This window comes from Argiope bruennichi, chromosome 10, assembly GCF_947563725.1.
Source record: "Argiope bruennichi chromosome 10, qqArgBrue1.1, whole genome shotgun sequence".
NCBI classification, from domain to species: domain Eukaryota; kingdom Metazoa; phylum Arthropoda; class Arachnida; order Araneae; family Araneidae; genus Argiope; species Argiope bruennichi.
The window spans coordinates 121,318,651-121,335,858 of NC_079160.1; the positions used below are offsets into that span (position 1 = coordinate 121,318,651).

The window sequence follows — 17,208 nt, forward strand, 5'->3', positions numbered from 1 at the left end:
ATACAACCTCGAGATTTTTATGAATTTCTGATTTCAGGCTGCCTTGTCCCAGTAGCTCCACAATATTGTGAAACATTTGGGGAAATCTTGAACAATATTGTGATTACCGTGGACTATTAAATACCGTATCAAATATTGTAAAATATATAATAATTTTAAAAGGACACTGACATTTTTAATACGTAAGTCAGTAATATTTTTATACACTGACACAATAAAATCAGGATTAAAAAAAGATTAGTTTTAACTTAAGAATTCTTTTCATTTGAGAGATTCATTCCAAAAATTAACAAAAACGATTCTCTACTAAGAGCAAATTATTATTATATAATGTTATACAATATTTTAAAAGCAATATTGGATATTCTATCTTGAACAATATTGGACAATATTTTGAAAATTATAATAAAAATTCTACGTTTATTAATATGGATCTCCATTTTGATAATGCGAATGTAAATTATGTATTTACGGAAAGACATTTGGAATTTGGTTTACAGATCAAAATCATTGAATTCAATCGTATTTCGAAAAAGCAGATATATAATTTGTCTGTCTGTTTATCGTGGGTATGGAATGTCATTCATTCATAAATGCAAAAATCAGAAATTTGAGCATCCAAACATATATCTTTGTAATTAGTATTATACAAATCAATTCACTGGTTAATTATCTTCTTTCCGTCTAATCAAGTCGCATAAGGCATTAACTTTTTAAAAAATATCGAATTCACTCCCAAAGAACGTGAAAATGAAAATAATGCAAGTTAGAATCCGCACATGGATAGCAGGGATAAAGAGAATTCTATGCTAAAATAACAAAATATTGAATACGTTTCACGAACATAAAACTTGTTACTTTCTCATCTTATGCGTACATTAATAACAAATATCTCTGACTAAACTCGCCATATTGTGATAGTAAGCAAGAAAGACGAAGGGCCAATATCCCTACTTGCTCATTTCTGCATTTCTCTTTTTTATCAGAAATGCTTCTACTTATGAATCTTTATAATAAGTTTCTAGTACAATAATATAAACGCACATTACATCACGGAGAAAAATAAAGTAAATACACATTACATCACAGTGATATTTAAAACAGTACTTTTGAATATGAAATCTAGCATGAAATACCCTAAAATTTAGCTGTGATGCCATATTCATTTTCATTTAACTGAATGCGCAGATGGTTTCGAAATTAAACTTGCGCTTTGAACTTGACGTTTATCACATGAGGACGAATTAACACCAGTTTTGAACCGCGGTCAGATGACGAGGACGACACCTGAGCTGGCACCCCCCTCTCCACACCACACCAGCGGGAGGACGTTTGGTCATGACGGATTAAACGTGCAACTGACTCCCTTACACGACGGTTCTTCGGTGGAATCGGGTCACGAACCTGCAACCCTCCGGTTCCGAAGCCAAGACCTTACCACCAGGCCACCGCGGCGCCTATCATAGTGAATATATAATAATGTTTATTTCCAGTAATTTTTTTTCCAAGAATATTATTTAATTCATTTCAATCACTTTTTCCATAATATACTTACCAAAAGCGTAATAAATAAAAACAAGTATATTTCCACAAATTTACTAACATTAAAATTTAAACTCTAATAAATCATTCACTTGTCGATTGAGACTAAAAATTATTAAATAAGACACTCAATTGACCAGTCATTAAATGAGGGATCTCATAACGTCTGGCCTAAATACACCTCTGATTGATTCCAAACTCATTACTAACAGCTTTCAAAAGAGATTTAATTTTCTGATTCAGAATTGTTTCACACATCTTGTTATTTAATCATTAAATGTTTTAGCAATAAACCGGCTAATAAATAGAAAGTATTTTTGGATAATTATTATCTGTATGAGTTTTCTGGGTACTGGAATATCGTAGCAATCGTTTGGTAGTTTTCATGTAATGTTTTCAATAATATATTTAATCCCTTTATGTCAATTGGACTATGTTTGAAACTTATATAACAAAAATACAAAGATTTACCATGACCTATACGATTACAATTTACACGTATTGAAAAATAAATAAGATTACTTTAATTCTAATTTTTATGCTATTCTCTGTATTTTTTTTTTTTTTTTTGCAAAGAGATTAAATTAAAGCGTAACATTTTTTAAAACTAATTTAAAAATCTCTGAAGCTGATACAATTTCAATTGATTTGTATTTTATTTTATAATCATTGTTTGTTTACTCAGGTTTCAATTTTGCTTTATAAACAAATCATTTTATAAATAGATATTTTTATTCTTTAATGTGAAATCCTATAATAACATCTTGAAAGAAATAGTTCGTGGGAAGAGAGGACAGATAGACAGATTTCTTTCGCAATTCGACGCAGATTTACAATTTATACGATGGTTCATTAAATATTACCTTTTAGCTGATATCGTATTTACTTATATTTGAAGAGACAGACAAACAAATTTTCTGTAAAATGGATTTCGTTAAAAAATGACAGAATTTATAAATATAACTGTAAAGATCACACATTAAATTTTATCCTTCTTGTTAAAAGTGCTTTTGAGTTTTTGCGTTCAGAAACAATCATGCACAATTCCAAAAATTTATTATTCGAACTCGAAGAAATCTGTAACCTGGAGATATGCCAAAATTTAATCTGTGAATTTTGCACGCTTACAATACTATTTTATTTTTGTTTACTTAGAATCCATTAAAATAAAAATCACAGTAAGAGCTTTTTCGATTTATTTTTTAAAGGAAAATATTTTTAAAAAATGTGCAATTTGCAAAGTTTTGTACAAATTTTATTTTAAATCCCTTTTTTACTGCTTCTTAATATAATTTCGTTGTACATTTAGTATCACAAAAAAACAATTGTGGAATCAATTTAAAATTTTTGAAAATAAACTTTTTAGTGATACTAGTTTCCTTTTCGTACGCCTTTTCTCAATGTCTTAGAAATTTTTGAAAATATTTTAATTATGCTAGTAAACTAGTTTAAGCACAAAAGTAAAAATATTTTTAGTAGTTTATACACTTCTGCGCAGCAATGATATTAAATGCTTTTTTGTGTTCACGATGTCTAAAAGATTATGTGGCTATAATGTTTAAATTTAGAAGTTCAATTTTCACCAATTCTCTTAAGATTTATTAATTACAGTTTAAGGTTTTCTCCTTCATAAATATCAGAAATCCCGGAATTCCCGTTACAAGTATTTTCCGACGATTGCACTTCGGTAAGGAATGGCATGCAGAGAGATAAGCGTTTATTACGCCTTCTATTTCAGTAAACAATATGTATACTCTATTGCTAAATGTAAATAGCTTTTCCTTTCATCATGACCTTCATCTCTTTTTTGACGAAATAAACGCATCCTGACGCATGCGCAAAAGCGAGGATGATTTCTGAATCCGAGAATGAACAGTACACAAAAATAAAAATGGTCATCTTTCGTCTTTTTAAAGTGTTCAGCATTTATTACCAAAGCTCAAAATAACAGAAACTGATAGGGAAATTGAAAAAGATTTGTGCAATGATAAAGTTTTGTGTATGATTGATTCAGAAGTCAATATTTTAAATTAGTTTATTTCGCTTTCATATTCGTTTTAAAATAGTGTCATTCGCTTGAATTTTAAAGTAGTATAAAATCATTCCATTACAAGGAAACGATTTTTGCATTATACAGGTTACAGAAAGATTACCAGTCTGAAAATAATGTCATGCTAATCAAAGCCAAGCAAAAATAATAATCCCTTTTTGAAGTTACGCACAGTTATGAGAAATGTGACAAAGCAATAAAAACTAGTTTATATTCATTAAATCATTGGAAAGTAATGATAAAAATTGTGTTTAAAAATATTAATAGATTAAGCAAAATTTGAAAAGTAATAGTAAAAGTAAAAATTTAGTAAAATCAAAGAAAAAAATGGCTCTGGGTCAAAACTGGCAACACTAAAAATTCATTCTTTTTTAAATTTTAAAATAGTATAAAATTAATTTCTGTGTCATAATAGATACAGAAGTTATTAGGAGAAAAATAATTATGTTGATTTTCAGTTGATTAAAGAGCTAATTAAAGCGTTGAAAAATCCTTTCTCTTTGAACTCCCACTATTCAGAATATTAGCACTAGATTCAAAGATTTACTCTGGAGAGCAATTCGACAATTTTTATATTACGCAATTTACTGAAAATATATCGGCTTAAAAATATCTTGTTAAAAAAATTATTTTAGTGATATCAAAATCCTCAAAATACTGTTTTTCTTTATATATAGTGCTCTTCTAGATAAAATAAAAGTTATTCATCTGTATTTAGCGATATAATTCTAATACTGTGGAAAAACACACTCTTTGAGACACATCACGGTATTCTGCTGAAAATGACAAAAGACGTGGATAAAGAAAGCAGATTTACGATGACATAAAACAGCAGTTTTCTTCGCTTCCGGCGCGCATTGCTCATTTGCTGCGTTGTTCAAGAAAGCATTTTATGCTAAGTGAAATAAATGCCTCCATTCTTTCCCTCCTTGAGTTGCTTTTTTATGTCGCTGAAAGAAGTTGAACTTCATTTGGAGCTGTAATTAAGAGCAAGGAACCGCTGCTCTGCGACACATTTCACCTTTCTCAAGAAACAAAATGCGCCTTTGTAGCAATTTGTGAAGAAAATTTTGTTTGTCAGTATCATTTCTTTTCCCGTGGCTCTAACGAGATATAAATGTTCTGTCTGAGAGATTTAAACACAAATCATTTTTGGTGACTATTTAATTATATAGAGAAATTATTTAATGAATGGGAATTTTAGCTTTATTTCATTTCATTAACTATGTAAAAAATAATAATATTAATTGAAATTTTTGAGATGAAAGGTTTAGTAAAAACAGCTGAAGTAATCTCTTCAAAACTTTTTCGCACATTCTCTAATAAAGGTGTTATTACAGAGAAAGCCTTGCATGGCATTGGGATTCAATAGTTACGAAATATCAACTTTCGGCGGGATTAACATTTTTATTGTTGTTGTTGTTTCTAATGACATTTTTCATAGACATGCCCACTAACTTTAGAAGTCAGTGATTTTAAGCCAAGAGTGCGTCTCTTGTTTTTCAATAGCACCATCTAGGGCCAATTATTTATTAAATCTCTCTTGGAATCTTTGGCGAATTTTTTGGTGATTCATCTCTGGCATGCGAATAATAGTACCCGAAAATTGAATTTCAGTTTTATAAGCATTTTTTCCAATAGATTAAAACAAAAATTTGACGAAAATCTATAATTGTAATCACAAAATTCCAGGTCAAATTTGATTGATTTAAGTCATTGCATTTTCGAATTATTAGATTTACATGTTTCCGAGAGTACAGACAAATAGAGTGTCTTCTCATTCTTGGGTTTGGATCGAAATTTGATACAAATCAACACTTTTGATCTTAAATTTTATCGAATTTTATATTTCTAGCTCTCTCAACCGTCCAGCTCAAAACATTTTTGAGCTATCTTTGTCACAAAATATTTTCCAGAAAAAAATGTTTTCGAATTCAGGGAGGTCAGAAACATGAAAATTCGTCAAAATCTCGAGTTCGAATTTTTTGATGATAATAATACTTTCTGTATACTACGTGTAGGAGAAAGTAAAAATAATTGTGTACGCTGTTCTCTGAATATATTCTCGTAAATAGACGTTGTATAGTTGTTAAAAAAATTTAACTATATCATTAGGATTTCAAAAAAATAAAATATTGATAAAGATAGGTTATCGTTGAAAATTGTTTTCTCGATTTGCAGTTTCACTATTTTTGAGTGAAATTTTTCACTGATTCTCATTAAAAAATCTTCATTGCTCTTTTTGGTTCATCTTAGAAAGACTTGTTGGTATTAAAAACTTCAAATAATTTCAAAATGAAAATTTCAGTTCCACTGCTTGCTAGTAGAAAATATGTATATATAAAAGATAGATGAAAGCAGACCAAAATTAAAATATCCGTTCATTTTATTTGTTTCTTTGTTGATGCAAATGATAACTGTAGATATGCTTGAGTCCTTCTGACGAGTTCAGATGCGCTACAGAAATGTTTGGTAATGTAGAAAAAAATCGTGTATACTGTTCGTTAAAGATGTTTCTTCAGTAGAATTTTGTGGTTTTTCTTGTGAACCGATAGCTGTCTCTTTCTTATCATTCTGCTCATGTAGAATTAATTCTGCAGCAATCTCTTCACCACTGGCATTTCCGAATGTAGGGGCATTATTTTCTGAATGCGAGGATTTTTCAGACTCAATGGAAAAGACTAGTTAGATAGACTATTGTAGTACCCATAAACCCATAACCGTGATTAAAATAACTATACATTCTTTTTCTTTAGTCCATTGTAAACATTAACATTCGTATATTCATCTCTTATTTTTCTCAAAGAAATTTATTTCTCCCAATAGTTTTGTACAAGGGATGCTTTCAATGAATTACAACATCCGATGCCCCGTAATATGCATTTTTCTCATAGACTGCAAATGTATTGAGAGCTTACTATCCAATTTGAAAATAACTTTCTGAATAAATCCTTTTTGATAGTTCTCTTAACAAAATTATATTCAAATCTAACATCTGTTGGATTTATTACAATTATTAAAAAATCAGGCACTTTTATATTCTTCGAATCTCCAGATTGTTTTGAAACGTCTATTCTCAACAATGAAATTAATTTTTTTTTTCTTTTTTTAATTTCATTTATTTATCAATGTTAGATAGCTAATTTCTGTAGATTTTCCTCTATGATTCAAACCTTTTTATTTGTCAGCTGTTAAACTCTAGGCATTTTTAAAGTATCTTGGCTTCACATACTTTCTTGCGACCGATGACTTCAATTTATTAGTTCGAATAATGTTGAAGCAGAGCAGATTTACCATCCTCTGCTTGTACATTTGGATATAGTTTTCATCTTTAAAAAAAACCATGATTTTATACTAATTTTTTGGATAAAATGAAAACAATTTCATCCTCATTATCTTCATTATCAAGAGAAAATAATTCATCTGACTTCAGTTTTTCTCGCTATTTTTAAGTCACGGTGTCATCCGTTGGGTCTTCTGGCGAAATGGTTTTGAAAAGGTTGACCTTCAGGGAAAGAAGAATGTCGTCCATTGCTAGATTTAAAATCATTACTTTCTGAAAATTCCTTTTCCTTTTTCAGGAATCATGGATCCCTTAAGCTGCCAGTTCCACCCTCTCGCCTTGTGAAACCACCTTAGGGTAGCTTCGTCAATATCGTCATTTAATGGCATCATAAATTGTTTTCACTTGCTATCAATTTTAGCCTCTTCTACTACATCTTCAATATGTTTTTTTTTCTCTAAGAAGCACCTATCTTAGATTAAAAAATTTATATCTTTTAAAAACATCAACTTGTTTCATTCAATTTTCAGAAATTGATTACTCTTTATATATTTTTTTTTCAAATTTTTAATTGGAGCATTTGTTGCATGAAAAATAAAGATAACCTTTGAAAATCAGGGTGGTCGAATTTTAAGGACAATATCTCGGAATTTCAGAGACAATTCAATTCGTAAGGACAATAACTTCGATTAAATCTTTATTCCTGATTGCATCAGTGTTAAGCTGAGTTTATAAATATTAATGATAGAAAAAGAAACATTAAAAAAATTATTATGAGTATAAATAAAGCTTTTCAATCTTTGAAGAAAGAAATTCCTCTTTTAAAGAACTTTAAAATAATTTAAGTACATTAATCGCTCATTTTGAAACTGCTCGAGGTTATTTCAAGAAGGTGTCTGATAATAATGAACGCCCCTAAAGATGCGACAACTCTCATCCTGCCTCCAGCCCCTATCTATCTTGAGAATATTTGACTCTCTACAACTACTTTAAAGAGCAAGGGAGCTCCACTGAGAACAGATCGTGGATATAACCAGGTCTCGAATCATGCTACTGCATTTTCTAAAGTCAATAGTTCATGTCTTCACCACTTTCCGGTTAATCAAATCGATAAAAAAACACTCAAAATGAATACTTCAACAAAGAACAAAAATAATTTCTAACAGATTATTAGGGAGCAGAGATTGACTTATATGTGTACTTTACAAATTTTATTTTATTTTTTTTATCATGTGAGAACGTAATGTTGTTTTGGTTTGAGGTATTTGAAGCCTTAAAATACACGGGCAGAAAATTGGAGTCTTATCGCTTTTGAAGCATCAATTTTTTTGCTTTTAGAATAGTTAGAAAATGATAAAGAAGGTTGTCACAAATATAATCCCAACAGTAACAGTAAAGACGCCAAACAATTTATGAATAAATCATTATTCTTTTACTTTACTTGGCAGCAGGCGAAACACTCAACATTTACTCCATTCAACCATTTTAACCTTTCGATACTTAAAGCAAAGCACTCATTACAAAAATCTTTAACTGATACTCTAACCGTTAAAATTGGAATCAAAATAACAGAAACTTAAATGTGGCTTAAAAGCGCAAATCGAGTCTCAGTGAAGGCTCACTCAATATTAACCTAACAACTAGGTCTTCATTTAGGAAACATCCCTAAACAAAGGACTGCCGACACCTGTTTAGAAAACAATCCAATTAAACTAATAGCTAAGTGTCTCTTTATACCTCTGAAGGGAATGTGTTAATTTAATAGGTTGCCATTACATTAATGAGGGAAAATCTTGCCAAAATTTAAAGAAACAATTTCCCAATTTGTTCCTTTATACACCTTATGATATTTGCATCACCTTCAGGCAGTGTGAATTCGTTTAGGCTGCCATTTTAGGTTGAGTTGAAATTTGCTAGTTTTCGTGACTCCGTGGAATTTATTATTGGATAGGCAAAGGAAGGAGGTTTTTCAACACCAGCAGGTCACACGCGAATAAGAAATTTTGTTGTTGAATGTGTGGTGCTCGGACGTAGGTACTGTGTGAATGATTGTTCACCTGAGTTTTTTAGAACTTTGAATAGACTGGGTTTTGTTGGAGAAGTTCATTTAATCTAATTAAAAGTCATGTCACTACAATACACGGCGAAATTCAATGATTAGTTTCTGGAATGGAAACAGTTTGTAGAAATTTCATTAAACTAGTACAGTAGGTGTATAAATAATATTATTCTTTCAGTTATTTTTAGACTGACATTATTTTGCCGTATCTTTATTACATATTAGATTTTAGTTAATTAAATTACCACAGTAAGAAATATGAAAAGCTGATGGAATTACTGAAATTATACTTTGAAAGACAATATAAACCTCATTTCTACTTTCCAGCCTACATAATATATATATATATATATATATATATATATATATATTGTAATTTTTAAGGAATTTCATTTCAAGATTTTGACTATGACCCTTTTCAGATTCCCTTGAGTTTGAAAAACACAATTGTAAAATTATGTTTGTCTGTCTGTTTGTGGAAACTCAACTACTTTAAGCTATGCTGATGAAATGTCTCAAAACTTGATGTCTGAAAACTAATCGGTTTTAAGACATTTCAAATGTCTTAACAGGTAAAACAGGTAAACATTTAATGTCTTCACAAAAAATGTCTTAAAATCGATTTCATAGTTTATTATAAATTTTGAATGAAATCCATTCACAGGATAATAGTCTGTTCGTCTGACTACGATTACTTGAAGATTTTTGGAGAAAGATTAATAAAATTTGATTCAAAGTTATAGCATTCAAATTGTAGATTTCTTCCAAATTTTAAACTAAATCCATAATCCATTTTAAACTAAAACTAAATCCTAAATCCTGGCATAGAGGTAGCGCGTCTTCCACGTGATTTGGCCGTCCTGAGTTCGAGTCCCAGTTCGGGCATGGCTGTTCTTCATATGTTCTATATGTCAGATGCGTGAATGCGCACCCCTGTAAAAAGGGGCTGTGTAAGCGAATGTGATGCTTGAGTAGCAAAATCGTACTCTTGGCGCTATTAAAAAACAAGAGACGCTCTCTTAAAATCGCTGAATTCGAAAGTAGCGGGCTTGTCCATGGCAAGTGCTATCAGAAACAATACGATAATAATACAATATAATAGAAATCTGAATCATAAAAATAAACGCTCTAAACTGCAAAAAAAGCAAGATGTAACAGAAAATGGGCTGATTACCAACCCGAGGAAATTGCGGGATACTCAGTTGGAGGGTTAAGAGACTAATCGGTTGTATGACTTTTGCGTACAACCATTTGCGTACAGATCATAAAACTGTCAATCAGTTGTCTCGTTTATAATGCGGTTGTGTTACTGATAAGGATCAGTTCTAGAAGAGGTTACAACATCTTAAACGTTATCTAAAAGTGTCATATTTGGCTAGAGTTAGCCTGATGTTTGATACAATTTCGAATATTTAACGATACGTTCATTCATATAATTTCATGCGTTTTAATACGATAGGAGTAATTTCCACTTTGCTTTTTATGAAAGATGGATTGCTTTTCAATGTATTTATTTAAAAATGTTAGATTAAAACATTGAGGAATGATATTTCTGCTCATATAAATAGTGTACCCACTTCGAAATAATAATCATTTTTTCTAGATTTCAGATATAAACGCATTACTTTACATAAATATAACGTTTTGCATTAAACAAAAGAGTTTGCGTTCCATTAATTTTTGATTTATTTCTTCTTCATTCGTTTATTTAATTCAATAATTTCGAACATTAAAATATGTTATTTAAATATAGGCACTTAAAAAAGTTGTTTCTTTAATTTAAAGTACAATTAAATGAGGTTAGTGGTATTGGAATGATTTGTAAGGAGGTAAAACTTGCAAAAGCAATTCTTGAAATGCTGTAAGTAGTAAGAAAAGATTCCAATTACGGATGTTAAGTTTTCACGCTATATCAATTTTTAAAAAATCAGTTTCCAGAGTAGAAAGCCATTACAAATTTAAAATTTTCTGTTTGTCATCGTAGATATAATTTAAATATTGTTACATTTTTTTAAAAATCTGTACTCTGATAAAGATAAATTATTTGTTCATTGTATGACTTTGCATTTTGTATATGAAATATTGTAAGTATACGGTGCATAAAATAAGCAACTTACTAAATCAGAAGTATATTAATATTTTGCTAACTGATCATTTGTATCTGCGAAAATTTGTAGGAGATATTAGCTGAATTCAAATTTAATTTTCTTCTAGTTGCACTATTTATTAAACCATAATACAAATCTACTGTTAAAAAATAAAATAGAATTAAGAAAAATGATTTTTACATTAATATATGTAGTATATGTTCTTCAGTAACTTTAATTTTATTGAAGATAGTTCTTATATTTACAATAAATCATTAAAAATAGTTTTGAATGAAGTTCTGGTAATACACTCTTCAACAATATACATCTACACCTTAATTGAAATGTTTACTGATTAGCTATGCGTTTTATCCATATTTTAATCAATGTAATTATTTCTTATTTCAGAAGAATTCATGGCCGTTTTAAACTTTCCAGGGGCCCTAAGATAATGCAAATCTCAAAGCCCTTTTTCTTTCCAAATTTTTTAATTAATTTTAATTTAATTTTTATTCAGCAATTTTAAGTAGTAAATTTTGAAAACTGAAGTCGCAATATTATGTCCCTTTCTAAAAAGTCCATTTCAATATTGTAGAAATAAATAAAGTGCACAGTCAAAACGTAAAATTAATTTTAAGCAAAATATCGAAAACAAAAGACAACTTTATATAACACTCTAAACAATATTTTAAAAGGAGTAAATATAATTTTTTAAACTGTAAAGCTCCAAATTTTTTAGAATTATAAAACAGCATAACGAATATTAGGTATTAGGAATATTACTATTATGGTAATTAGGAATATTACTATTATGGTAATTAGGAATATTACTATTATGGTAATTAGGAATATTACTAGAATAAAATTCCAAAATTAATTTAATAAATACTTGATTATGACTTGAATAAATTGACTGCAGGGTCGTCTGTCATAAATGAAAGTATAAAACTAAATACCTTTCTACAACTACTAAAAATTCAAGAGCTGAGGGTAGTTTTCTTTGTTGCTTTTTTTAACTAATCACTCTTTGTTAAGATTTGTCATTTAATCAGACTCGTCATATTTAAATACTTCTTCATCCAATTAGAATATTATGTTAACTTACCTGCATATGTATTTTGAGATTAATATTTATCATAAGTATTCTTTATAAGCTTCTTATGCATTCTACTTTCAAAATTTACATCATCAATGGAAAAATAAGAGAATACAGCGTTTCAAAATTTTCTAAATTTGTAACAATGTCACAAAAGACAAAAGAAATCATACTAAGAATATTTTAAAATAATATTCAATACATTGCGATATTATAAAAATCAAATAAATAGTAAATTCGAGAAAAGTTTAAAAAATGCTTTCTTACGTATTATTATTCCATTTTCAGTTGTAATGTTCCATTAAAATATCCCGAATTTTATTTTTAATTCATAAAATAAAATAAGGACTGATTTAGGAACTTAAATAACAAAATACCTGATAACATACGCGCGCGCATACACACACACGCACACACACACATAAAGGGGGGGGGGGAGGGGAGGGAATGGAAAAAATTAACTTTAAACACGGAAGCATATACTTTAAATGTCACAGGTATTTCCAAATTTTTCGTTTAAAATTATTCAAAAATTAAAGTGTGGAGTATTCAGACTTTAATCTAGAAGTTTTAATTAACAAAATAAGATTTTCTTCCAAGAATAAAGGTGAATGTATATATATGCGTCTATCAATCTATTTAAAATATCGACCATTGGATGTAGAGATACTAAATTTAACACACATATATTTGGGAGAAAGAAATATGCAATTCAGTGCATTTAAAAATATTAATACAAAAAATAATGTTATCTCTAATGTAAATTATCTTAAAATTTTTTAAACAACATTCATTTTATTGGTTTATTAGTACTTGCGTATTTTTATTCTGTAAAAAGAATACTGATCTTAGATAGCATGTATGTTTTATAGTCAAGATCTTCCGTTTATATTTACGTATGAACAGATAAAGTTTTCATATAAACGAGAATACTAGATTTTTAAATATAAGATAAAATGTATTTTTATAACTATATCAGGCTTCTTAAGTTATTTATTTCATGCGTATATGAATTATTTATTTGATTACCAGATTTATCAAAAGCTTTGAACTGATTTAATTTCAAATAGTAGCAAATTTATCAACTGTTAAATTATCTTATTGACTTGTGTGTTATTAATTAGCTGAAATGCACATTTAAATAATCCACTTATCTTAAAACAATTGGAATCGCTTGTGATGGTAATAGTTAAGTTCAGGTGTTTCTGTTTCAGATTTTCTTTTAAACTTTATTGATTTTCATTTGAGAACTATATTTAGCATACTTTGACTGTGAATGAATAATGCAGAGAATTGATATGATTTGCAAGTAAAAACTATTTTTTACTGTAAATTTTTAGAAAGTTATCACGAAAAAAAATATTTATCTTAATTTTTGATTAATTAAAAATTCAAAAAATCACTTTCCTACCATCCAAAGTATATATTTGCCAAATTTGATAGGCAGACGACCTGGTGTGTACAGAGCCAGTATATACACATAGAGACAAAAGTTTTTTCCTTGTGTTTAAGTATCAAAATTTAGTTAAAATATCAATACATTTTCTCGCCAAATACTTTTGCCAACAGAAAACATATGTTTTAGCAAACCTAGACTAATCACTCCCTACCCCCTTTTTTTCAAAGAGCTACGCATGATTTATTGGCCTTTTATGATCCGTACGCAAATGGTTGTACGCATTTGTCCCACTACCGACTAATCGCCTGTAGGCTTGGAAATTTGCATAAATGTAAATGCAAAAGTGCTACACTTTCATTAGATCAGTATGTTGGTTTCATTAAATCAAGGAAAGAGGTGTCTAAAATACGAACTCTTGCGGAAAAGGTTTTCAGGAACATCTCCAAGCTTAGAAATACTAATAAGTAGCAGCGAATAAGTAAAGTTAACGATGATGCAATAGACAAGCATAGAATGCTAAGAACTCGTAATTAGCTCGTCGCATCTATAAAATATAGTAAGAATTTCGGTGAGAGTGGTTTTATGATGTTCATCTCTTCAACGATTCTATAGCATATGTATGTGATGAATCATGTAAATCTCTTTGATTATACCTTTATATTTTTCTTTACAAATTAAGACAATTTTACCTAATAATGCCTTCGCAAAACAAAAAATGCTGTTTATATTATTGTGAATAAAAATTTTTAAGAAAGGCTGCGTAGCAAATAATTCTGTCTAATTTTAAAAGTAAAGGAAAAAGAGAACAAAAAGAAATGTCCGCAATGTAACATTTTGATAAGGATTAAATATAAAAAATATAATGAATAAATGCGCATGCAGCTTCTAGAAAATTTCGACCAATCTCTCCTTGATGTTGCCAAAGAATGTTATTTCTTTTATTCTTTCTTTAGCTTCCAACAATTAAATTCAATCCACGTGCGTTTAATCATTTTGGAAATAAGAAATTATATTATTTACTTCGTAGAATTTTCATTATTTAATTTTTTAAATTGTGGCAGTATTTTCCTGAAATGTTTCCTCAAGTTAATCCCATTTCATTACGGATATTAAATGGTATTTAAAATTATCGGGTATTTTTCATTTATGATAACATGTGTTATACAAATAAATGCTTATATTTTTATTTTCATAGCAATTAAAATAGAAATTTTAGTAAATAAATAACATTCTTAAATGTACACATTCCTAATATTCCAACACAGCTTAATAATAAATTTGTGCAATGGATGAATAAACTGGAAATACATTATTTTATAGTATTGATGATTAATGACTTAACGAGAGATAGAAGAATAATTTTTATAAAGAATATGCTCGAGACTTGTTTTCCGTATGTCGGATACTCTTTGGCATTCAATAATGAGAACATTGCCAAGTCACTTATCTCTCTAGACTGTAAATTCTATAATATATCTTCTCTATCCGAACTTCCATTACAATTCCGATTCAGTGCTCTAAATTGATTTCTGGATTTTTTAAGCTGAAAAGACTGGTAGAATTCAATAACGTAAATCCTTAGTTTAATAGAATAGCGTAAATCCTTAAGGTTTTCATTTATTGTCTTACGTGTCATTTCACTCTCTTGGTAAACAAATACCACCAAAAAAAAGCATGTAAAGAATAAATATTACATAGGGTGATAATGGAATATAGCAACTTTGCAGGTATATTCATTTATACCTGCAAAGAAAATGAAACAAAATATTACTTAATGTAGTAAAATTTTCAGAAAAAACAAACAAAGCAAAGTATGTCTTAATGTTCATCGGAAATTACAAATAACAGTTAAAACATTAAATTTAACGCAGCTTTATGCAAGAACCTCCAAAAATACAAACATTAGCAAGACGACAAGATAAACTCCTTCCATAATCTTTCAGCATCTCTGGTTTAAAGCTTTGAAAGCCTACAAATAGGCATGTTTTAAGTTTTCTACTCCATTTGGTAGGGGGGACAAATACCGGCTGTTAGATGCAGCTACCCAAGAAAAAGAAGAATCAAGTATCGCTATGTATATGTATCCTTTCAAAGCTTCACACCAGGCATGCAGGAAAAATGGTGGGTTGAGTTATCATACTATTTCAATATGCCTCTATTTCTGGAGAGGCTCACACTAAACACTTATAACTATGATGAATTTAAACTTTCAATTGTTATTTTTTATTTCCGATGAACTACAAAGCTCCCTTTATTTTGTTTTCTTTCAAACGGCTTGTAAATTAGGTATATTCGTTTATTATACCTCTATATTTTGTAACCACATTTAGATAATGACTCAAATATCTATGTAATGCCACCGACTTCTTTAAATGAAGTTGCATCTTTTTAATCAGATAAATCCATAATTTAATTGAACACGTCTCTCTCTTTTTTTATTAAGAAAATATTTTCCCTGTCGCTTCCTGTATTCTATCAGATGTGAAGACCTAACTCTTTCCCTTCTCTTTGCCTGCAGGTACGGAGATATGGTGCCAGACACCCCTACGGGCAAGATCGTGGGCGGTGTCTGCTCCTTGAGTGGAGTGCTGGTGATCGCTCTGCCGGTCCCAGTCATCGTCTCCAACTTCTCCAGAATCTACCACCAGAGCCAGCGGGCGGACAAGAGAAAAGCACAAAAGGTCGGTCCTCCTCTTCTTCTTACCAACTAATCTTATATTTTCCGAACTGGGGGTAGCTGGTTTCACATAAGTGAAAATATTAGAAAAAGAGAGAATAGCATTCATCTTAATATTCCTTTTGATCTATTTCAAGATTAAACTTATATCATTCTAATCGTGGCTCTATAACTCATTTCTACGCCATTAGAAGTAGACATAATAGTCCCAATTGCAAAAATAATATAAATGAAGTAAAAGAATTGCATTTTATGATACTTGAGGTCTTGAAAGTACTTCGCCTTCTTGTGTACAGCTGACCACCCCATCACCACAGAACGTGGCAGTATCGGCAGCATAGGTCCTAAAAGTACTGTTGGGAAAATAACGATATTTAAACTTTTATTTAGTTTCTAAATCCTATTAACCCTTTGTATTCGGAAAATGAATATCATGCCTAATTATTCACCTAATACAAGAACTTGTTTATTATTCCGAAAAATAAATCTATATAACTGTTTTAAATTGAATTTCTCCGAAACATTAATCTACATTATTTTCTATCACTGTGTAAATATTTTTTACAATTAAAATTAAAAAATAAATAAAATAATGCATTGTTCTGAATGATTCCTGAGAGGAGATATCCAAGTGCAAAGGATGTATCAAAGTCAGCGATATTCTTGATACATTAACATTTGAAGCTGAAAAAACATGCACTCCCTTGCCATCAAAAAACTTTTCAAATTGATTGGATCCAATACATTTGAAACTGTGGGCAGTAAATTAAATTTAAAATCACCTAAATTAAAAATTCAAGTATTTATAACTCGGTAAATTTCTGCCCCAGGCAAAAATGTAGAATTTCTTTTTGTTTAAAATGATAATGTGTCAAGTACATGTTGCTAAAAATTGATTGATTACTGCATAAAAATTTAGACCTCGCAAATTTGTATGGAATTTTTATTTGTAATCTCATACGACATAATATATAATTCAATTGAAGGTACTTACTTATCTCTAATGATTTAAAAA

At 29.5% G+C, this 17,208-nt stretch overlaps 1 protein-coding gene across 2 annotated transcripts in view; it reads left to right on the top strand.

Moving 5' to 3' along the window:
- The window catches only part of LOC129988578 (potassium voltage-gated channel protein Shal-like), a 299,749-nt gene that overhangs the window by 232,656 nt on the left and 49,885 nt on the right, over positions 1 to 17,208 (top strand). For both annotated transcript variants that reach the window (XM_056096828.1, XM_056096829.1), the window contains exon 2: positions 16,035 to 16,197. In XM_056096828.1, coding sequence (XP_055952803.1) covers positions 16,035 to 16,197 — 163 coding nt within the window. The remainder of the gene's footprint in view (positions 1 to 16,034; positions 16,198 to 17,208) is intronic.